This window comes from Sturnira hondurensis, unplaced genomic scaffold (genome assembly GCF_014824575.4).
Source record: "Sturnira hondurensis isolate 20B ecotype Veracruz unplaced genomic scaffold, ASM1482457v3 Scaffold0021555, whole genome shotgun sequence".
Lineage (NCBI taxonomy): Eukaryota > Metazoa > Chordata > Mammalia > Chiroptera > Phyllostomidae > Sturnira > Sturnira hondurensis.
In genome coordinates, this window is record NW_028094186.1 from 1,048,255 (window position 1) to 1,070,830 (window position 22,576).

Consider the following 22,576-nt stretch of genomic DNA (forward strand, 5'->3'; position numbering starts at 1 on the left):
AGTCATAGGACCCCAGACCATCACAGCTGAAGACTGAGGGATAAAGATAATGGCAGTTAAAAGCAAGAAATGTTTCTTAAAACTTACTCTGCATGGATGTTGAGACAAGTAGTTTGCGTTATCTCATTTAATCCTCACAAAAACTCTGTAGGATGGGTATTATCTCCATTTTATAGATGAAGAAACTAAGGTGAACAACTTGGCCAGGAACACACAAGTCAGGGGCTGGGACCCCTGAAGCCAAAGTTCATGCTGCATGCCCTTAATTGAACTGCTTGGTTGCTCTAATCTAACCTCACACCTTAATTTTACAGATGAGGCTCAGGGATTGGAAGTGTCTCGCCTAAACTTTACACCTATAATTTGAACTATAATTTGAGCGTCCCTGCGGAGCGCCATTCAGTCAAAACGTTTGCAGAGACATTCAGACTTAATAAATATTTATTAAGTATTTGCATCGTTTCAATTCATGTTCAAAACAGCCCCCACCAAATACTGATTAGGTGGGGAACAGGCTCAGAGGGATAATTTCTCCAAATATCAATTTAGCGAAACGATGGCAATTTCAGCATTACACATTCAAGTCCAGAGGCTTCCAGCAGCTTCCTGATGCCAATCCTAGTTTTTCTACTTTCTCGACTTCCAGGTGGTATAAACTAGCCTCCATTTCCGCAGACCTTAAGTACGCTCAAAGCGGTGGATTCTGGGATTTACAACACCCCTGGTGAAGATTAAACTCTATGGGCCAATAGAATTTGAGTACTGACGGCTGTACTTGCCTCTGCTGCCTCTGGTTGCTCAGACACCCCCTCGAATTAGCCAATGAGAGGCGGACGAGTTCTGGTCGCCTGGGAAACCGAATGACAACAAGATGGCGCCGCGGGACAGCTCAGTGGGCCTGCGTGGTGAGTCCCGACCCAAGGCCTTTCTGCTCGCGGAGTACCCCACGCATGCTGGGGCCTCGCCTCAAAAGTCCCGAAGGCCCTACTCCTCTAGCAGCCCGGCTCCCCCAGCAGGACCCCCGCGTCCTGGGTTCGGATTCGGGCCCTTGCCTATCATGGCTTCGCATCGAGGCAGGAGGCAGCGACACGGCTCCCAGGGCGCGGTTAGGTGGTGAAATAAGTCTCTCCCAGAGCGCTTCCAGCTGGGGATCTAGGGAGTGCTGGTTTGCAGCTTGCCGGGCCCTGTAGGCGCTGGAAAGCACCAGGGCATGGGGGAAGCCAACAGGTCGAATAGATGTGACGAAAGATGTCAGTCAAGCACAGTTCTGAACTTGGGTCCCAAAGGCGTAGAGGCATAGTACACATCGTTCCTCTCAAAGCCCAAGCCTTAAACGAGAGACAGTGCAACCTTAAAGCGTCCCAGGTCCAAGAGAGGAGACACAGTTTGCCCCTGGAAGCCCCCCCAAGTGACAGGCCTCTATCCTTAGGGACCCCAGGTCTGAGGGAGTAGGAGAGACACATCCCTGTGCTCAGGAGTCCCCAGAGTGATGGAAGGACACAGTCGTCGTACTCAGGGGTCTCCTATAATCCATGGGAACATTGATCTGGAGACATTGTGTCGGATTAGCCTGGAGTGAAACTGGAAGAAGGGAAGTCAATTGTGGGCAATTGTGACAGTCCCAAAGGACACTGAAAGCCCCACTGTGATGGCCAACAGTGGGCATATAAAGGAAGACCTAGGTGTGAGAAGGGTTGCAGAGTTTGACCTGCAGGGTGTGGTACCTGATGGGATGGAATTATTAGGGTAAGAAGAAGAGAAAAAATTTGTGGTTGGATGATTGGGTCCCATTAAGATGGGGGAAGTAGGAAGAACTTTGTTTTGAGGAAAAGATGTTGAGTTGGGTTTGGGAATCAGCGCCTTTTCTTCTACAATTGTTTTATAGAAATATAACCCACCCCTTTAACATGTAAAGTTCCATAGTTTTTTAGTACATTTATAGAGTTATGCAATAATCACCAGGATTTTAGAATTTTCCGTTAGGCGAAACGGATGCCCTGCTTTAGCAGTTAGGACCCATTTATTCCACAGCTGCCCCCAGCTCTAAGCAAACACTGATCTACTTCGTTACTGTATGAAATGCACATTCTGTATATTTCATATAAATGGAATGGTAACAATACGTAACCTTTTGTTACGTATTGTTACTGACTTTTCCCTCAGCATAATGCTTTCAAGGTCCATTCACACTGTAGCATGTACAGTGGTACCTTAGTACTTGTCATTAGTTCTGGGCCTCATGGCGATTGCTGGAACCAATGACCACCCAACGATGAAGCATTTTCTTTTGTGGGACGGCATCTTGACTCACACAAGTTCTAGCAAGTGCGATGAGTCCCTAGCAAGCACCAGGTGCTGAAACATTTTTTTCCCATCAAAATGTGACGAGTACAGGGTTTGACAGGTTTTGAAGCCAACAAATACCAAGGCATAACTGTACTTCATTCCTTTTTTACTGCCAAATAACATTCCATTATACAAATATACCACATTTGTTTATTTGTTCATTGGTCAATTGACATTTGGGTTGTTTACACTTTTTTAGCTGCTATGACTAATGCTGCTGTGAACATGTATACAAGTTATTGTGTGGAGATAACTTTTCATTTCTCTTGAGTATATGCCTAGGCATGAAATTGCTAGGCCATGAAGTGTGTTTAGTCTTTTATTGAATTGCTAGACTGTTTTCCACAGCAGCTGCACCATTTTTACAGTTCAACAAATTATGGTCCAACATCCTCACCAAGCCTTAATTTCTGTCTTTTGTCTATTTTTTTTTTAAAGATTTTATTTATATTTAGGCAGAGGTGAAGGGAGGAAGAAAGGGAGGGAAACATCATTGTGTGTTTGCCTCTCATGCACCCCTCCAATCAGAAACCTGGCCCAAAACTCAGGCACATGCCCTCACTGGGAGTCGAACCAGCGACCCTTTGGTTTGCAGGCTGGCTCTCAATCCATGAGCCGCAACAGCCAGGACTGTCTACTAGTTTCTTTTGAGTGGTCATTGTGGTGACAAGAGTTTGGAGGAGGAAGGGGTGATCAGGTGTGTGTGTGTGGGGGTTATGCCCAGCAGTCTTAGTCACTAACTGCATAGTGCCTGGGACTTTTTAGAGTAATAAAAATGTCCTAAAATTGATTGTGGTGATGATTTCACTCTGTGATATTGATTAAGAACCAATGAACAGTGCCCTTTAAAAGGGTTAAGTATGTAAACTGTATTTCACTAAAGCTGCTTTGTTTTGTTTTTAGCTCACCTATTGTATGATTCCATTTATACAGCCTTCTTGAAGTAAGAAAACTGTAGAGGTGGAAAACCGAGCAGTGATTGCCAGGAGTTAGGGGTGGTGGAGAAAGGCATGTGTGACTGTAAAGGAGTAACGTGAGGGAAGTCTTCGTGTGTCAAAACAGTTCTGTGTCTTGACTGTGGTGGCGGTTCCATGAAGCTGCACATGGATGCCATGCATAGAAGGGCGCACACATAGTGACATAAATGGGGGGGGGGGGGAAACAGAAGACCTTTTTGTACTATTTTCCTCATTTCCCGTGAGTCTATAGTAATTTTAAAGTAAAAAGTGAAAATATGCATATAGCTAAAGAACAAACAAAAACAGACTGAGAAAATAAGGAATTGGCCCAGTCAAGGGAGAGGTGTGGCTGGGAGTGGGCAGACCGTTCCAGGAGCCGAGCTCCGGCTGGCGGCCACGTGCACAAAGGCCTGGTGCATTTGAGGCCAGGCCGGCAGTTCCGAGTGAGGTGTACAGGCCGGCTGAAGTGTAGAAGGAGGAGGAGTGGGGCCAGGAGACACAGGCAGGGACCAGATCATCCAAATTAAGGACATTCGAATTTTTTTCTGTGGGTGAGAAGGAGCCATTGGGAGCTTTTAGCAGGGAAATGACATGTCGGCTTTGTGTTTAAGATTCTTCTAACACCATTTGTTAATTGGTAAAGGAGCCACAAGGGATTGTCACACTTAGCCACAAAACCATGACAGTGCCCAGACAAGACAGCAGGGGCTGGGGCAGGATAGGGACATTTTGGGAGGCTGGATAGTGGATATGAGGAAACTCTGGACCTGGACTTTAGAGGGGTCCTCTGAGTCCCCGACTCCTGAGTGAAGGCAGAGGGGCTGCCTCCAGGTGGCACGCGTGCCCTGCTCGGCAGCCGCAGGGGCAGGGGAGAGGTGCCGCAGCTTTCCACAGTGGAACAAAAGACTCAGTTCAGGCCCTGATGGAGGTCCTTCCGTTCTAGAGTTTATAGATATTGTCATATAATATACTATTTAATTCGCGGAATATAGTAGTGGCCTTCGATTACTTCCCTGACATGCATTCATCTTTCCAGAAGGAAGAGAGAAGGAAGGGAAACCAACAAAAGTCAAAGCCATATTTCACATTTTTCAGTGCTTCCTTTGTGCAAGAAAGTTTCAGACTACTTCCTGGTCCTGAGGAAATGACCCAAGGACTGACTTCCTTCTTTCTACTCAGGGAGTTCCTGACAGCTAGAGTCTAGAAGAACTATGAGCTCGCCTTTGGCCTCCCTTGGCAAGACCCGGAGAGTGCCCCTGCAGTCAGAGTCCGTGAATTCAGGGTAGGAGGCCAGCCTCCAGGGCCTTTGTGTCCATGCCCCTGCCTGCTCCTCACCCCTGCTGTGGACTGAGAGAATGAGTGTCTTGGGGGAACACTAAGGAGTCATGTAGCTTTCCCTGGCCACCTCACCTCTCTACCATCTGGGAGGCTCTACATTATGGTGCCAAGCACACACTGGGTGGTGCCCGCTAGTAAGGTCTGGGCTCCGTGGGAGTGGCTTAGCATGGTATACTTATTCAGTCTCATTAATTCTGCAAATGCTGACAGTGCACCTGGTCTGGGCCCCCGCCACGTGCCGAATTCCCTCAGGTGTAGAGGGAGTCCTTTACATCTGTCTAGCACTTTCATCTTTTCAAGTACTTTTTTTTAACCTCTCTTCTGCACATCACTTGAGTCATTTGAAGGGGATCCAGAGTGGCTGAGTCACAGGGCTGGGATCTCACAGCCACTTCAAAGCAGAGCTGGGGCTGGACTCCCTGACTTGAGGACCCTTGTCTTCCACCCAAGTCTCTATGCTCCAGATCTTCTCCATCCTTCTGCTTTGGGGGGAGTTGAATACCTTTCTTTTTTCTTTTCTTTTTTTTTTAAGGTTTTATTTATTTATTTTTAGAGAGTGGGGAAGGGAGGGAGAAAGAGAGGGAGAGAAACATCAATGTGTGGTTGCCTCTCATGTGCCCCAACCAGGAACTTGGCCCGCAACCCAGGCATGTGCCCTGACTGGGAATTGAACCGGTGACCCTTTCGCTCGCAGGCCGGCACTCAAGGAGTTGAATACCTTGAAGCCTGCCCCTTGTCTGGTTCCAGTGCCAGGATGGGCTTTGGGGGTGGATATCCTCAGGAGGCAGAGGCCCAACCTCCATCTCTTTAAGGCTTGGCTAGGGGTTTGGAGCTTAGGGCCTCTCCCCTGGTGACATTTCAGGGGGTCCTAACTTGTCTGCCTTCCTTCTCCTTCCTGCCCGGTTTCCCAGGAGGCGAGGGATAAAACTCTACGGAGACGGTAAGTGGGGCCCTGCCCTCATCTCCTCCTCACCTTCCATCTGCCGCGTCTCCTTGTGGTTGGGCAGGTGGAGAGAAAGAGCACAGCCAACACTTCTGTTAGCCAGAGCAGCTGGCCCAACCCCAGTTTTACCTGCAGCCGCCATCCCTTCCTGGGGACAGGGCTTCCTCCTGGCAGCTCTTAGCAGGAGACCCCACGCCCTTAGCAGAGATGTCATCACTAATGTTTGAACTCCTCCACCCCTGTGCGGTTGGCTGGTGAGTGCTAAGAATCCATGAGGGACCAGATCCTAGCCCTCCTTCCCCTGACAATCTCCTCTAACCCATAATAGGTTTTCCTCCCTGAGGCCCTGTCCTCACATCGCTACTCTGATTCCTGCAGACAGATCTTTGCATCCTAACCCCACCTTTGCCCCCACTGTGGGGCTGGTATTGGCCATTCAGGAGCCAGGCATGGAGAATGCTGAGAAGAGGCCTGTTCTGTTTGGATCCTTGCTCACCAGCATCCCCAGTATTCTATCCTTATATGTTTGGGGGATGCATGAGGTTGTTCCATCCTGGCCAGGGCCCAGAGCCCCAGTTGACTCTGGGCCTTAGTGCCAGTGCAGTGACCTGGGCGTCTTGTCTGCAGAAAATGAGGTGGACTTGCTGAATGATGGACAGGGCTCGGAAGAAAGGATCTTTGTCCCTTCCTGCTATGGTGGCATAGGTGCCCCTGTGAGTAGGCAAGGTAAGAGCAGAGGCCTAAAGGGGGCTGCATTCCCAGCAGCAGGAGGGGGCCCCAGGGAAGGAGAGAGGCTCAGCAGGGTATGGTGCCTACTCTCCGGCCTGCTGGGCCTGAGGCAGCTGCTCCCATTTCTGGCTGCCGATGACCATGTGCGTGTACCCCAAAACCTGTTCAAGGCCTAGTATGGCATAAAGCTGTGTGGGCCTCACCGTTAGCTCAAGAGAGTCCCAGGCCAGGCTTTGTCTAGTGGAGGCGCCATCAAGTGTGATGTCAGTGGGTCCAGAATCTAGGGTCAGAGGAGTGAAGGTCCTGAGAGTGAAGCTCTGGCTTCAGCCATCTGCTTCCAGCTTTGCAGGGCTCTGGGCAAGTCCCCAGGTCTGCTAGATAGCCCTTCTCATCTGGCCCACAGCATCCCTAAAGGGCTGTGGAGACACTCTGGTCCTGTAGGCACCTAAAGTGGGATGGGGCTCATCAGGGCGACTTCCCACAGGAGGTAGGATTGATCAGGCCCCCGCAGAGGGGAGACTTGGGCAGGCAGGGTGAGCTGTACAGAGCGCTGAGCAGGGTCAGAGTCAGCTGGGGATGAGGTTAGAAGTGTCCACTAGCTGTGTATCATGGATAAGCCCCTTCCTTGTCTCTCCCTGTCCCTTTCCTCCTCTACGGAGTAGGAATGGGAGCACCTAGGTCAGCATGTTGAGATGAGGATTCAGTGAGGGGCTCCTCCACTGAACACTCATCCACTCAACAGGTAGGGAGGGGAGCTGAGGGAGACAGACAGAGCCTGGCCCCACAGCCATGCAGTCACAAAGCCAGAATCCCCTTCAAACAAACTGGGGACACTTCTAGCAGTAATCCCAATGAGCAGCTCCTCCCCTTAAAGAGTTGTGGGCATGCTCTCTGCACCCCTCACCTGCCGTTCACTCCTCACCGCCCCTCAGCCAGTGTCTGAACCCCTCAAGGTCTTGCTGGTCCCACCTCTCTGCTCTGCACAGCAGCATTCCACACGGCAGGTTTCCCATTCCCTCCTTCTCAGAACATCCAGGCCCTTGGCCGCCACGACCGCTCTCCTGATGCCTTCCTGCCTCCCAGGTTTTTTTCTGAGCACTCTTTGCTAGCTCCGTATCCTCCTGGCTTTTCACTGAGACCTCCAGCCGGGTCTCCTCTCTCTTTCCTCTCTGCCTCAGTTGGTGAACTCATACACTGCTGCCACCTCTGTGTGGCACTCCCCAAATGTCTGTGTGTCAGTGAAGAACCTTTTAGCTACAAATCGGAGAATGCCCTTCCTTAGCTGGCATGGACGATAAAGGAGGGCGTATCGGCCCACATCCCTAAGGAAGCAGCCCGAGGGTTGTTAATGCAGCTCAAAGACACCCTCACGACGTCAGGTTTCTCCGTCGTGCCCAAGCTTCCCGTGGCATGCCAGCCCCACATGGCTGCAGGTGGTGGCCGCAGCTCCTGCCTCACATGTGGAAAGACAGCATCAGGGGGAGAAGAGCGCCTGCCTCTTCCCATGTCTCTCTCTTGTTTGTTTGTTCTTTTTCCCCCTTCAAGCTTCTTAACTTGAAATTTTTCCCAGCATATAGGAAAGTTGAAATAATAGCACAGTGAACACCCACAGGCCCCGCATCTAGAAGCACTTAGTGTCATTTGGCCACGTCTGCTTTCTCTCCATATACACGTGTATGGATGTCAATGTATTTCCGGATGAACCGTTTAGAAGTCGGTCAGAGGCAGCACGGTGTTCCACCTCTAAACTCTTCCGTGCACATCTCCCAGGAACAAGGCGACACAGCCCATAGCCATGATCACAGCCCAGAGCGTGTAGCACTCAGTCACACTCCCCAGCATCTCTTCTGTACTCATATTTCCCCAGTCCCAAAATACGCCTCATGGTTATTTTTTCTCCCGATCCAGGTCAAGGGTCATGTGCTGCTTTGGGTTGTAATTTCTTTATAAACATTCCCCGCCTTTTTGAAAAGTGGCACTGACTTTTTGAGAAGTCCAGGCCCCTGTCTTGTGGCATGTCCCTCGCTGGGTTTGTCTCCTGTTGAGCTTGCTCCTCCACCCCCTTTCTCCTGTAAACTGGGCGTGAGATTAGAGGTTCAATTTGACTGAGGTGGAACTTTCTGAAAGTGTTTCGGGCAATGGGACCCACGTGTCACGCCACTTACTCCGCACACCTTGGACAAATTACTGGATGTCTCTGTGCCTCAGTTTCCTATAGCCGTTCACTTCCTCACAGGTATGTTGTGGGGATTACATAAACTGATACGTGAAAAGTGTCTGGCATGGTCTCTATTATGTAGGTGACAGCTGTTGTTATTACTCTTATTTCCACTCCTGGAGACCCCTCTCCCTCTCCCCTGGACCCCATACCTCAGCCTCAGCTCTAGACATGAGCTCCCAGACTTTGTCTGATTGGCAGAGCCCTCGGCCCACAACTCAGAGATGGCCACCATGACAATGAAGATGCGGGACCTGGAGCGGCAGGTGAAGGCCCAGACTGATGAGATGCTGTCCAAGGTGGGACCCCAGTGGGGCGAGGGCCAGGGCCTGGTCTGAAGGGTGGAAGGGTCCAGGCAGGTGTGGGCAGTGAGGCCACTGCAGTAGACCAGGGTGAGTGGCTGCTGGAACCATCCCCCACACCAAACTGCCTGGTCTGAGGGACAGGAGCGGCCTGGGACTGATCAGGTCACAGGGGTGAGCAGAGAGGCTGAGGGCATTCTCCCCAGCTGAGCAAGGAAGGCCCTCGGAGTGTGTGGCTGCTGGGCTGTAGGGCACTTGGGGGGTTGCCACCCACACCCCGCCTCCATGGAACCACAGGGATCAGCGGAGATACTGGAGCAGTGGCTGTGCCAAACTAGGGCAGGGGCAGGGGCTTTAGGCTCCTTAGCGCCCCTGCAGAGGCCAAAATGCTGGATCTTCCCTTCTGGAAGGGGCTCCCCTGGGCTCTGGGACCACCAGGCCTGTCTGTACCCACTCGCACATCTTGTTGCTGCAGGATCGGAAGATCCGGGCCCTGGAGAAATTGGTGGAGACCCTGCAGGAGAACAAGGGTAAGAGGCGGCTGTCTCAGTGGGCTGCTTGGCCCTCCTATTCTACCCGCCCTGGGCCACTGGCCCCTCAGTGTCCGGGCCCCAAAGCATCAAGCTGGGTTGTGGGGTCTGGACAGCTGAGCGAAGAGAAGGGCAGAGACATGCTGAGGATGGTGCCCTCCTATGTGGGACTGAGTCCTTTGAGTGCAGGTGCAGCCCAGCCCTGATCACACAGTGCTCCATCGAAAATGTGGAGGAAACGCTGCCTCCTCAGGAAACTTGCTCCAGGAGGACGGCGACCTCCTCAGTCAGGAGGGCAGCCCCTGTCAGGGTCAGGAAGAGAGGCGAGAGGTGGTTCTCAGGGGATCCCTCAAGTTCTCAAGGGACAGCTGCTTCATATGACCCTGAAGGCAGACCTCTGGTCAAGGTAGCCTGGCAGCCCCCAGGCTGGGGCAGCGGAACCCCTTCCCATCTCTCCCGAAGGCCAGATGTCCCTGCAGCGGCAGGAGGAGCTGGAGACGATGTGCATGAAGCTGCAGCGGCAGGTCGGGGAGATGGAGGTGAGAGAGGCAGCAGCCAGGGCTGCCTGCCCCTGGGGAACTGGGTCAGAGCCCTCCTCGTGGGGTCCCCTCCTCCCACTTCCCAACCCTGGGCCCTGCTCTGGTCTCCCTGCTCAGGGCTAACCTGGAGGTGAAAGAGTCAGAAAGGTGTCCAGGGCGGGGCACACTCCTTCCTGCCTGGGCCTCCTCTGCAGTTTCCTCTAGAGTTTCTCCTTGAGCAACTCTCCCCTCCAGCCCTGAGCCCTGCCTCTGGTTGTTTGACCACACTGAGCGCTTTCTCACCTCAGAGCTTTGGCCCATGCTGATTCTTCTGCCTGAAATGTTTTTTTCCCACCTCCCCCTGGTGAGTTTTCACTCATCCTCAGTCTCAAATCAGGTGGGGGCCCTTCCCCAGGAGCTGCTCTCAGACTCTGACCAGGGCGGGCTCTCTGTCCTGTGCTTCCTTAGTGCCCTGTGTCTTCCCCTCAGGGACATGAACTCCATGGGGGGAGGGGCGATTTCCTCTGGTTTGTTTGTTGCAGGTCCAGGACCTGGCGTGGCACCCGCCCATACATGTTCACTGATTGGTCACTGCCATCCCCTGCCTCTGATTTTGGCATCTCAGTGCCCCTGTGTCACTTTCCTTGCCCCCATTCATACAGCAAGCCTCAAACAGGAAGGGCCCTACGTTTAAGGGAGGGTCCTGGGGGACATGCTCTATCAGTGCCCTCACTTCCTCGCTGGCCCCACCAGAAGCCCTTCCTGGGGTCTACCTTCTCTCTCTGTGCAGGGTGTGTTCCAAAGCCCCAACCAAATTTAAGACCACAACAGCAAACCCCCAAGCTGCGGCTGTAGCTGAGGGCCCTCCTCACGACGCCCGACCCCACCCTCTGCCGCCCATTCATACCTGGGACTGTGGGGAGACCAAGCGCTGCTCCCTGGCAGCCTGCGGGGAATGCCTGCAGCCCCGGGGCTGGCCGAGGGGGTCAGAGGCAGCCCCTGGGTTCACAGTGGTCACACACTGACTGCTTCATTAGTGTAACAAACTCATAAGGAGTATCCCCTGTGTCCCAGGTATGGGGATGTAGATGGCCCCTGCCCTCATGAGACAAAAAGCCTGGAAGGGACAGAGACATGAACAAGTGCACAGAAAAATAACACGAGTACAGAGATGAGATGAAATACTCAGTGGGCAACCCAATAGAGACAAGCTGGGGTTTGTTCCACTTTGTGGGGTGATACATAACAAGAAGTCTAGCCCGGGGCACCAAACTCATTTTCACCAGGGGCCATAGCCTCTCGGTAGTCTTCAAAGGGCCAAATGTAATTTTAGGGCCGTATAAATATAATTACTCCTTAACAGTTAAACGAGAGCTCAGCGCTGCCACTGAGTAGAAACAAGGTGCCGGGCTGGATAAAACAAGGTGGAGGGTGGGATTCGGCCCGTGGGCCTTGCGTTTGCCACCTGAGTTGTAGAGGATGCAAGGGGACCAGGGAAAGATAGGATCTACGCCGAAGAGATGAGAAGCTCCACCCGCCGCCACAGAAACGTGGCTCGTGGTGGGGTGTTTGTGGGAGCAAGAGGGAGAGCCAGCAGAGGCTGCAGGAAGCACGTGACAGGGGCAGCGGGGTACCACCCACTGTGTGAGGTTGGATTCAGTTCTGCAGGAATTGGGAACCACAGGAAGGTTTCAGTGGGAGCAGTGGATGGGGGGAGGCTGAATTGTCCAGGAAGGAGGTGACCGAGGCTTGAACGAGAGTGGCAGCAGAGGAGAGAGTCGAGTGGGTGGGTCTGAACCTGCTTTGGAGGTGGCACCCAGAGGTGTTGAAGATCTTGGGCAGGCAGAGAGGGGAGTGGGTCACGGATGAGGCCTTAGGTGGACGACTGCGGGAGGCCTGGAGTGGAGGAGGTTTGGGAGGTAGGGGCAGGGAGTGGGGACCATTTGGGTCAAGTTCATTTTGAGCTCCCTGTTAGACATCTAATGGCTGGAAACATGAAACTGAAAACAATATGTTACGGGGGATAAAGACAAACGTGCTGGGTCCAGCACTGGGCAGCTTGGTGGTGGCTGCACATAAGCAGTGGATTGAGGGGAGAAAGGGAGAGGAGGGCCCAGCAAAGGAAGTATAGACAAATCAGAATTTTTCCTGTGGCAGAGACGTGAGACCCAGCCCCAGGGAGGCGCTGAGAGGGTGGCCACATCCTCTCAGTCCCACGGAGCCGGGTGTCCCTGCCCCTCCTCCAACTCAGGCCAGGCCCACGTGGTTTCCCACCACTGCAATGGCTACCTTCAGTGAGTTCTGGTGTGGGCTCTGTGTTAGGTGCTGGACATGAATTGTCTTCCAGAGTCCTGCTCACAAGCCTGTGGGGAAGGCACTGTTGCATTGTATAAGGAGGAGCCTGAGGCTTGGGACGTGAAGTGACTTCCCAAGTTCACAGCCAGAAAGTGGCCAAGACCCCTGGGCCCATCCCCTCTGCCCGGTCAGCTCTGGGACCCGAGGCTGGGGCCTGGGCAGATGCCACCTCTTCCCTGGGAATGGACTGAGCTGACAGTGCCCTTGGCATCTCCCTCTCCAGAGGTTCCTCGGTGACTATGGCCTGCTTTGGGTGGGTGAACCCACGGACCAGGAGGACTCAGAGGACAGTACAGGCTCAGAGGATGACAAGAGGGACTGGATGAAGGCCAACAAGTTCTGGAAGCCAGGTAGAGTAGGGGGCTCACCCCAGCCCCTCCTGCAAAAGGAATTCTGCAGCAGCTTCCATTGGGCCAGAAGCTGTCCAGAGGTCACGTGTTATTCACACCCCTGTCTCCAGGCACGAGGCGCTTTGAGACATCCACACCTTGCTACTGACACAGGGCAGGCCGCAAAGGCCTTGGCCTGCATCACTGCCCCCCTAACCTGCCACCACTTTCTTCCTCTGGTCTTGCTTCAGACTCTCTCTCTGCTTGCTCATCTTTCAAAGACCCAGAGATATAAGATGTAACAAGACCTCATTTTTCTCAGGCACCATAGTTTCTAAAATGCCATCCATCTAAAAGCTATTGCCTTCAAAAGCAGTCCCTCTGCTTTGGAAGCTGGATCCCTCTCTGGGTCCCTTTTCATGTTCATTTTTAGCCAGACTATTGAAATCTACCTGCTTCTGTGGGACTTAAAAAAAACAAGAGAGGAAAGGAGAGAGAAACACTGATTGTTGTGTCACTTACTCATGCACTCACTGGTTGCTTGTTTGTGCCCTGACCCAGGATCAAACCTGCAACCTTGGCGTGTCAGGACCGAGGTACCCGGCCAGCACCATTTTTTATTTTTACTCCGACTGCCAGTATCTCGAGGTCTGCACCCCAGAGAGTAGTTTGTAGGTCTGAACAACTGGCTGCTTCTGAAAGCTAGGTCCGTTCTTTTCAAAGAGTGGAGGTGGTTGCCTCCACTTAGCTCTTAGCTCTTCTGCCAAAAGAAAGACATGTTTTTCATTTACAGCCGCTTTTCATTTATAGCTGACTCCCCTCTTTCCTTGCTTCTTCGTGTCCTCCCCCTACTGCCTCGTCCCCAGATTCCAGACCGCCCCTGTCCCGAGGGCCCCTTGGATCCGCAAAGCTCGCCTCTCCCCTGTTCCGCTGCTACAGTTCTTCCTCTGAGGGGTGCATACCAGGCCCCTCGGGCCCTGGGGCACCTGGCCAGTAAATGGTGAGCCAGGGCATCTGTGCTGGGGCTGATTAAACGTTCCAGAGCTTGGAGTCCTGCCTTAGGGAAGAGGACCCAGGAGGACGGGGGAACCTTTCAAGGGCCTGGCCTCAGGCCGGATGATTCACCCCTTCCCACCAGTATATTGAGAACTCAGGTGGGATGGGTGCCAGGTGCTTCAGGGTATTCGGAGACACAAAGGGGACAGTCCTGTTCTGGTCACAACAGGTATTGAGCCTCAGGGCTGAGTTCCTCACTACTTCCCTGTCCCCTTCTGAACTCCTCACTTTCCCTGTCATTAAGGTCCTGCCCTCCTACATGTCCCGCTTACCCTGCCAGTCACCACCTCCCCGCTATCACCCTTCTCCCCAAGCCCTGGGCTGCTATGATTGGGTGGGAACCGCCTCCCTTCCCTGCACAATAAGCCGTGCTCACTCCATAGGCTGCAGCAGCTCCACTTGTCCTTAGGCTGCTCTCTAGTCCCTGGAAATGGCCTGACCTAGACCCCAAGCAGGCCGGCTCTTCCGTCACTCGCCCCCGCTCAGGCCAGTGCTATGTCCCCTAAAGTGCCTTCCCCCCATTTCTCCCCTCTTTTGAAGCTCAGCTAGAACCTGACTGGCTTCAGCAGAAGCCATGGAGCCAGCGCTCATGGAGCGCCTGCTCTGGGCCAGGTGTGTGCCACCTACACCACCACCTCCGCACATGGAAAGGGCCTGTGCATCGGAGTCCTCCTCTCTGAAATGACTGACCCCTCAGGCTGCCAAGAGCAGCAAATACCATAGTGCATGGGGCGTGTTCTTGCAGGTCGATGCTTCAATGGCCACGAGCCATTGTTGTGTAGCCCTGGGATGTCCCGGAGTACCCAGCACAGTGTGGAGGGAGTGTAGGCCAGGGCCAGTGCACATACACGTGATTGGCGGGTGGCACCCAGGCACCCAGGCCTGGGTGATCAGAGCACACTGGGGCAAGCCGGCAGCGATGCTCGACAGTAGGGGCCGCAGGTTTGCTTGTGGCCCTGGCAGAGCAGAGTGAATGTAGGTGAAGTCCCCAGAGCAGGCTGTGACTGGCAGGTTTGGGGAAATAATGGGTCCACTTCCTGTTCAACAGACTTTGCTTGAGGTGGTGGGGCCAGGCCATGCTGGGGTGTCTTGGGCACTACCTTGACATTTCACAGTGGAGATGGTGCTCCCAGCGAAGGTGCGAGGAACCGTCCTGGTGCAGGCCTGCCACTCTCTGGCTGATAGTGATGGTGGGGCAGGGGCGCCACATCCCCCACAGTGGCACCTACTGTATGCCATGGTCACTGTTTTTCACCCTATCTCCTTCACTCAAGTATGAGCCCAAAGAGGACAGGACTCTGGGTATGGGCATGGCCATGGTTCTCTGGGCCTAGCAGAGCATGGGTGCTCCAGACATATTTGCTGGATAGCAGGATAGAGGGAGGTATCCAATTCAGCCTTCTTGAGTAGCCACTCCTGGCCAGGCCTGCGGTTAGATGCTCTAGCCTGGGTTCAAGAAGGGTTTGGTGTGGTTGGAAAGTCAAACAAAATGACAACAGCCTGTTGACAAGGGACCAAGGAAGTGGCTCAAGGGCTCCAGAAACCCAGGAAGAACAGGGGCCCAGCCTCAGGGGGTGAGGTTTTAGCAAGGCCCCTCTGGGTAGATGGTGAAAAGACATCCTGAGCCCAGCAATGAGCAAGAGGATGGGGGTTAGTGACAGCACCTTAGTGGCCAGGCACTTCCTCATAGCAGCCCTGTGACGTGGGGACTGTTACTGGTCTGATTTTATAGAAGAGGAAGCCGAACCCCAGAGAGGTCAGCCCACTTGCCCAGGATCACACAGTTCTGAAGCAGTAGCCTTGGCGCTGCGTCTCCAGGGTGTGAAGGGGGACCGTACTGAGGGGAGGCTGGGGAGCCCAGGCTCTGAGGGACTCCAAAGTTGGGCCGAGGAGTTTAGACTTGATCTCCATGCCTGCCTACTACTATTTTTAATAAAGCCATGGGCCCTCCAAGTTGAATGAGGCCTCAGAGAAGACCTTGCTGCGCTGCATCTCTCCTTGGAGAGGAGTGCCAATGAGCATTATCTGAAGAACCAACACTGAGACGCAGCCTGTGTGCACCCTGGGAACAGAAGCTTAGCCCTGGCTGGTGCGGTTCAGGGGACTTAGTGCCGGCCTGTGAACCAGAGGGTCACTGGTTGATTCCCAGTCTGGGCACCTGCCTGGGTTATGAGTCAGGTCCCCAGTGAGGGGCATGTGAGAGGCAACCACACATTGATGTTTCTCTCCCTCTCTTTCTCCCTCCCTTCCCCTCTGTCTAAAAATAAATAAACAAATAAAATCTTAAAAAAAAAAAAAAAANGGATGGGGGTTAGTGACAGCACCTTAGTGGCCAGGCACTTCCTCATAGCAGCGCTGTGACGTGGGGACTGTTACTGGTCTGATTTTATAGAAGAGGAAGCCGAACCCCAGAGAGGTCAGCCCACTTGCCCAGGATCACACAGTTCGGAAGCAGTAGCCTTGGCACTGTGTCTCCAGGGTGTGAAGGGGGACCGTACTGAGGGGAGGCTGGGGAGCCCAGGCTCTGAGGGACTCCAAAGTTGGGCCGAGGAGTTTAGACTTGATCTCCATGCCTGCCTACTACTATTTTTAATAAAGCCATGGGCCCTCCAAGTTGAATGAGGCCTCAGAGAAGACCTTGCTGCGCTGCATCTCTCCTTGGAGAGGAGTGCCAATGAGCATTATCTGAAGAACCAACACTGAGACGCAGCCTGTGTGCACCCTGGGAACAGAAGCTTAGTCCTGGCTGGTGCGGTTCAGGGGACTTAGTGCCGGCCTGTGAACCAGAGGGTCACTGGTTGATTCCCAGTCTGGGCACCTGCCTGGGTTATGAGTCAGGTCCCCAGTGAGGGGCATGTGAGAGGCAACCACACATTGATGTTTCTCTCCCTCTCTTTCTCCCTCCCTTCCCCTCTGTCTAAAAATAAATAAACAAATAAAATCTTAAAAAAAAAAAAAAAAGAACAGAAGCTTAGAGTCACCAGGATCCAGCCAGCTCCAGGCCTGGGGCATGTTGCCTTCCAAGGCCCGATATCCCATCTGTAAAATGGGCGAGACCGCGCCATTCAGGGAGCTGCAGATGAAGTCAACACTGAGTCATCCGCAGTGGGCGGATGCCGGTTCCTGTTAGCTGCCCATTCCACGGAAAGGAAAGCTGCAGCTCAGAGGGCATGCCTCACCTGAGCTCGGCCCTGCGTTATTTACCCCAGGGGGGCCCAGCTGCACTGTTCTGTTGAGCACTCCCTGCAGGCTGGTAGTCATGCCAAGCTCTTCCTGCCTTGTTTTTTTTTCCAGCCCTGCTTTGCCCAGAGCTACAGGTTCTTCTCAGGGGCTCCCTGCCTCACCCTAGCTGTGCTGCAGCCTGCCAGCCCACCCTGACTGACTTCACTTTGCCATGCACTACCTCACTTGCCAAGGGCCTTTGGGCTGATTTTCTCAGCAAACTTCTTTTCCCTTTCATTTCTTCTTGCCATCCTTCCCTGGGCTTCCGCCTGCCCCTTCCTCTGGCGACCACCCCATGTCCCGTGAGCTCCCACAAAAAGCCCTGGCTCGGGGAAGCAGCTGTGGCAGCGGTCAGCCTGTGGAGTGGTTTTTCTGGCTCTGCTTGGTGGGGTCTGCTTGGACCAAGTCGTCTTGCTCTCACCTTTCTAGGCCTCACTTTCCTCATCAGTAGGAATGTAGGGACCAGGGCAGATGTTGAAGGTGGGCTTTTCTGTTGTTATTTTTAGGTTAAGCCATGTGTTCTGAACATAGTTGTTAAAGGAAAATAGTGTCTTGACATTGTTCTGACTCATACCGGGCATGCTGTGTTCTGTTTATCTTGGGAATCTCAGGGACTCCAGGAGGAGATGGGGCAGGGGCGGCCCCTAGAGCAGTGGAAATTGTAGGGGAAAGGGAAGGACCGCTGGAGTAGACTGTTTCAACAGTACAAAGGCAACAGGAAATGGCCACCCCCATCTGTACTTCCCCCAGGTACAGCCACTGTAACCATTGTGGGGAAAGGAATTAGGTCCCCGGAGCCCTGACCCACATCCTGGGGCAAACTGTCTGTCCTGGTGACAAACATCTTCCAGGAAGGCCCAGAAAGCCTCTGGTGTTTGGTGGGGATTACACCCTAACAGATGACTTCCTTGGAAGCCAGGTCCCTTTGAGGACTGAGACCGGCTCCCTGGCCTGTCCCCCACCAGCCCCCCACCAGCTTTCTGCCCTGGCATCTGTCGTGGCTGTCTCGCCACCCCATCTGCACCGCCCGAGGCTGACCCACAGCTGTACGTGCAGCACATTTTTTCAGATTTGAAGGCCAGAGCGTCTGTCAGCTTCTCAGAGGGGTCTGTGACCCAGAAATAGTTGCACAACCGAAGATCTGCCCCACATCTGTTCTGTTCAGCAGCTGTCCCGACATCCTCCTTAGTAGCCCTGTGTCCTTAGTCCAACCTCTTCCTCCTGATAATGCAGACGGGTGGGAGAAACAGACTCTAGAGTCAGCCCCTCCTCTGACTTGCCAGGGGGCCTGGGGCAAGTCATTTTTCATCCCTGTGGGCCTGTTTCCTTGTGTGTAAAATGGAAGTCAGTAATCCCCACCTCATAGCCTCTGGGTTGGCCCGAGGCCTGTCTTTTGCCAGGTAGAGTTGGGAACAATAAGTAACAGACAGAGTGCTTGTTCCTACTGGCCCTTACATGGTCATCTTTTTGGAATCCAGCAGCTAACCCAGCACCGGACACAGACCAATCAGATCCTGCTCTTGCCACTTATTCTGTGAATCCCTAGGCATACCATTAATCTTCCCTAATCAGTTTCCTCATCTGAAAAATGGGACTGATTATAGCCCCACGGCATAGGGTTGGGATGAAGAGAGACTAGGTTAATAGATATTTCCCCCCTAGCACACAGTTACCCTCAATAAAAGATGGCTATTATTATCATCTAGTGTTAGTTGTCCTTCCTCCTCCTCAGGTGGCCACTTGAAGAGATGCCAAAGCCACTGCCCATCAAGGGGGGTACATGGAAGCCAGGGCTGCTAGGACACACTGCAGTCAAGAAGAGAGGCTCATGGGTGTCTGTCTTCTTTACCAGGGGACTCACTGGTGCCCCCTGAGGTGGACTTTGATAGGCTGCTGGCTAGCCTGAAGGACCTCAGTGAGCTGGTGGTAGACGATGGTACCCAAGGGACGCCAATGCCCAGTGGAGCGCAGCTCTGTGTCCTTGAGCCCATCCCACTGAAGCTGTACCGGAATGGCATCATGATGTTTGATGGGCCCTTCCGGCCGTTCCATGATCCTGCCACACAGGTAGGAGTGGGGGAGAGGGAAGACAGGCCTGAGGTGCTCCCCACTCTGTTCATCATTAATTGGAGGTGGCGGGGACCAGTCTACCTGCTATGGGCACTCAGACCCATGCAGGATTGCAGAGCCCCCCACTTCCACCACTGTCAGGTCCTGGGCCAGAGACTGACACACTGGGTAAGCCTGAGGCCCACGGCCTGCCATCCAGACAGGAAGTAGGGTGGGGGTCACCACATAGGCCTGGCCAGTCGTTACCCTTCTTCTCCCTCCTGCAGCGCTGCCTCCGAGACATATTGGATGGCTTCTTCCCCTCAGAGCTCCAGCGCCTGTACCCTGATGGGGGCCCTTTTAAGGTGATGAGCTGCGCCTCAAACCAGTCAGGACTCCCTGTGTGGGGATTTTGCAAGGTGGTGGGGACAGCTTCTTCAGGCATTACTCAATCTGAGGCTTGAAGCAAGTGCCCCACCCCAGGGGACCTCAGTCTGATGACCTTGAAGAGAAGGGTGAGCCTGAAGTATGGCTGGGAAGGGAGGGGGTGGCTGCCATCGCCCAGACAGCCCGTGACTAAGCAGCAGGCAGCGCCCCCTGCTGACACCCTGAAGGCACAGCCCTCAGATGTGGGATCACTGCCCCTCCTCCAGCATTTGAGACAACTTGACTGCCTGGGGTCCCTGAGGAGTCTACAAAGGTGACCTGGCTTCCCCTAAAGGCTCCTGGAGCCATCTGGTTGGGCTGGAAGGTAGTGCCATAGTGGGGGGGGGGGGGGGGGCAGANTGGGGCTGGTCCCCTGTGGGTGTGTAGGATGAAGGGTGCTGTGATGGGAGCACAGGAGACAGTGTGTGGGGGGGGTGTTAGTTCCACAATGAAGGCGTGTGCCACTCACAGCTTGAGTCATGAATGGGGGCCCATGCCAAGACAGGGGTCCAGGAGGTGTCTTGATGGGGACAAGTGAGGTGGTGACATGTAGAATGGTGGGGTCCGCACTGCAGCCCACACTAGGGCTTTGTCCTCTCTGAGTACCCTCATCGCTGTCTTCCCTGTGGGCTCCTGAAAGGGGCTCTCTGTGGAGGACCTCAGAACTGTGGCTTCAGTGAGGGCTGCTTGCAGGATGAGCAGGGCCCACGTGTGCAATAGTACAAACTACAGCTCTTCTCTTGCTCTGTCCCAGGGCCCCAGTTTCATCACCTGTAGAGGGAATTGCATCAGACTGTCCCGTGGGTCCATTCCTGAGGCTTGGGCAAGTAGGGGTGGGGGTGGAGCCAGGGCTGAAGAGCCGGGCCCACCGCTGTCTCCCTTCTTGCCAGGTGAGTGACCTGCGCAACCAGGTCTACCCAGAGAATAGGCTGGACCCATTTCCAGGCGAGGGCCGAGTGGTGGGCTGGCAGAGGATTCGAAAGCCCTCAGTCACAGTGGAGCACCCAGGTGAGCTCGGCCATGAGGCTGAGCCAGGTGGCGGGGATGCTGTACAGGACAAGCTCCAGGTGGCCTCCTCCACCATCACTCACAGATACCCACCCTCCCCACCCAAGCATCTCGATGCCCTCCCCGCAGGCTCCAAGATGACTGCAGAGAAGTTTCTGAACAGGCTCCCCAAATTTGTGATCCGTCAAGGCGAGGTGATTGACATCCGGGGCCCTATCCGGGACACCCTGCAGGTGAGGCCAGTCCTGGCTCCCCCAGTCTTCTTGGGGGCTTTACTATCAACCCTGGCCCAGCCTACCAGAGCAGTAGTTTGAGTGGAGGCTGACTTGGGGGTGCCTGAGGAGGGCCTGCATGGACAGATGGGTGTCATGGAGCTGTCCTACTGTCTCCTGGAAACTGGAGCTGTCGAGGGCTCTGGGCTGGGACCCAGAGAGCAGCTGGGTTGGCCAGGGTGTGGCTGTAAGAGGGGAAGTCCAGATCTTTTTAGGCCAGAAGTGGGCCCAAGGCCCAGGCCACCCCCTCAAAGTCCAGACCAAAAATCCAGTTTGGTTCTGGAGATCACTTCCTGGCCCTCACAGAACTCGTCATCCGTTCCTCACTCCTCCCATGTCTCTACTTGTTAAAGGTACCAAGCCTCACTTTTCCAGCACTCTACCCGCTTCGTCCCACACGGCCAAGTCCTGTCTGGCCTGTCGATATCCAGAGCATCTGAGTCTATGCCTTCTCTACATTCCCACCATCCTAGTCTAGGCTCCAGGATGTCTCTCCCAGAAAACTGCAGCGGCCCTGCCAACAACCCTCCCCTAAGAAGCCTCTGCTCTTATTTTTATTTTTTTTCCATATCCCCCATTCACAATACAGACCAGGCAAAGGGCCTGAGCTGAGGCGTTCCCTGGGTGCCTTCACTCTGCCTCTTCGTTCTGTAGTCAGTGTAAGAACATGGCTTGTGGGGAGCACTAGGAGGCCAGCCTCCACTTTTAAAATTGTAAATTGGGTCTTGGCTCTTTCTGGTTGAAACCTTCTAGTAGAGGTTCTTGGTAAAGCCAAGCTCTTGACCCCAGCCACCGCCCCCAACCTTTTCTTTCTTCCAGTCCAACTTGATTCCCAACTTGTCCCACAAACTGCTGACACTTTCCCAGATGTATCACCTCCTCTCTGACCTGGGGACCTTTGCCCATGCTGCCGGGAGTATCCTTGCCCCCATTCCATTTTTAAGGACTCTTCCTCTTCCTCCAGTCACCACTCAGGTGTCATTTCCCTAGGGAGGTCTTCCCTGACCCCCGCTGGGCCAGGCATCCCGCCTGGTCATCATCCGTGCGGGGTTCTCTTTCCCCCACTAGACTTTGGAACCTCAAAGCTTCCCTTCCATTTCCTTGAAACTCCTTCGCACAGAACACCCCCACCTCCTCCTTAGACTCATTGGTTTTGGCAATCCCTGGTCATGAACAAGCCCTCACTAAGGGCTGGGTTTGGGACATGACTAGCAGAGTTCAGCACTCTGTCCACAGTCCATTGATGCTTTCCAGAGCTGCTGCCCATGGCCTGTCCCGGTCCAGGAGATAGTGGTGGAGACACCTGCCCTGGCTGCAGAGAACAAGAGGTGAGGGCAGAGCGGAGGTGAGGACCTGGGGGCTGGACCTTGGGGGCACCGACCACCTCTGGGCCCACAGGATCCAGGAGTCACCAGAGTCGCCTGCTCCCCGGCTCTCTATGCTGCGCATCAAGTCTGAGGATGGTGAGCAGGCCTTCCTGCTGCTGATGCGGCCTGAGGACACTGTCGGCGATGTGCGTGATCTGCTCGCACAGGCCAGGTGGGTGTGAGGCCGGGCTGGCAGCTGCAGTGGGGGTCTGGTCCCAAGACCCCGGCTGATCCATTCTGCTGGGTCCTCAGGGCCACGGATGCAAACACCTTTGAGATCTTCTGTACGTTCCCGCCCACAGTCTATGACGATGACTCGCTCACGCTGCAGGCCGCAGGACTGGTGCCCAATGCAGTTCTGCTACTGCGTGCGCGCCGGGCTCTGCCACCTGCCCCCTGACTTCAACCCGGCCACCAATCCCAATAAAGCACCCGCCCCTAACCAGCTGCTGCTCAGAGAGGCTCCTCTGTGGGGCAGCCCAGCTGGGCTCCAAGGAAGGCTGGGGCCCAGCTGGGCCGGGGAGGGGGCGGTGCTGACCCGCCCTCTGTAACTCGAGCCCCAGCTGGCAGGCCTAGGCGTGGGGCTTTGTCTCCAGGTTCCTCTTTCTC

The 22,576-nt window shown here is 54.2% G+C and overlaps 1 protein-coding gene and 1 non-coding gene across 7 annotated transcripts; one reads left to right on the top strand and one right to left on the bottom strand.

The window, feature by feature from the left end:
• The first annotated feature begins 848 nt into the window (after window positions 1-848).
• Window positions 849-22,415, top strand: UBXN11 (UBX domain protein 11). 6 transcript variants are annotated; one of them, XM_037032737.1, is made up of 15 exons: window positions 849-905; window positions 4,485-4,587; window positions 5,555-5,583; window positions 6,214-6,312; window positions 8,735-8,832; window positions 9,311-9,365; window positions 9,828-9,904; window positions 12,462-12,588; window positions 18,698-18,912; window positions 19,182-19,259; window positions 20,211-20,328; window positions 20,458-20,561; window positions 21,855-21,928; window positions 21,999-22,139; window positions 22,220-22,415. In XM_037032737.1, the coding sequence occupies exons 2-15, from the start codon at window positions 4,517-4,519 to the stop codon at window positions 22,365-22,367; spliced, it is 1,434 nt and encodes a 477-aa protein (XP_036888632.1). In that variant the 5' UTR covers window positions 849-905; window positions 4,485-4,516; the 3' UTR covers window positions 22,368-22,415. The 6 variants fall into 6 exon arrangements, with proteins under 6 accessions (XP_036888632.1, XP_036888634.1, XP_036888633.1 ...); XM_037032739.1 differs by having other exon boundaries at window positions 21,999-22,113; window positions 22,220-22,336; XM_037032738.1 differs by lacking the exon at window positions 6,214-6,312.
• Window positions 21,166-21,294, bottom strand: LOC118977873 (small nucleolar RNA SNORA51). Its single transcript, XR_005064629.1, has one exon. It is a non-coding gene; the product is annotated as a small nucleolar RNA SNORA51 (small nucleolar RNA).
• Window positions 22,416-22,576: the final 161 nt, after the last annotated feature.

Excerpts from the sequence above, each read along its gene's own strand:
- UBXN11 (XM_037032737.1), top strand. The coding sequence starts at position 4,517 with ATGAGCTCGCCTTTGGCCTCCCTTGGCAAGACCCGGAGAGTGCCCCTG. Across the intron at positions 4,588-5,554 it reads TCAGAGTCCGTGAATTCAGG|GAGGCGAGGGATAAAACTCT; the intron begins GTAGGAGGCCAG and ends CCGGTTTCCCAG. Across the intron at positions 12,589-18,697 it reads CAACAAGTTCTGGAAGCCAG|GGGACTCACTGGTGCCCCCT; the intron begins GTAGAGTAGGGG and ends CTTCTTTACCAG.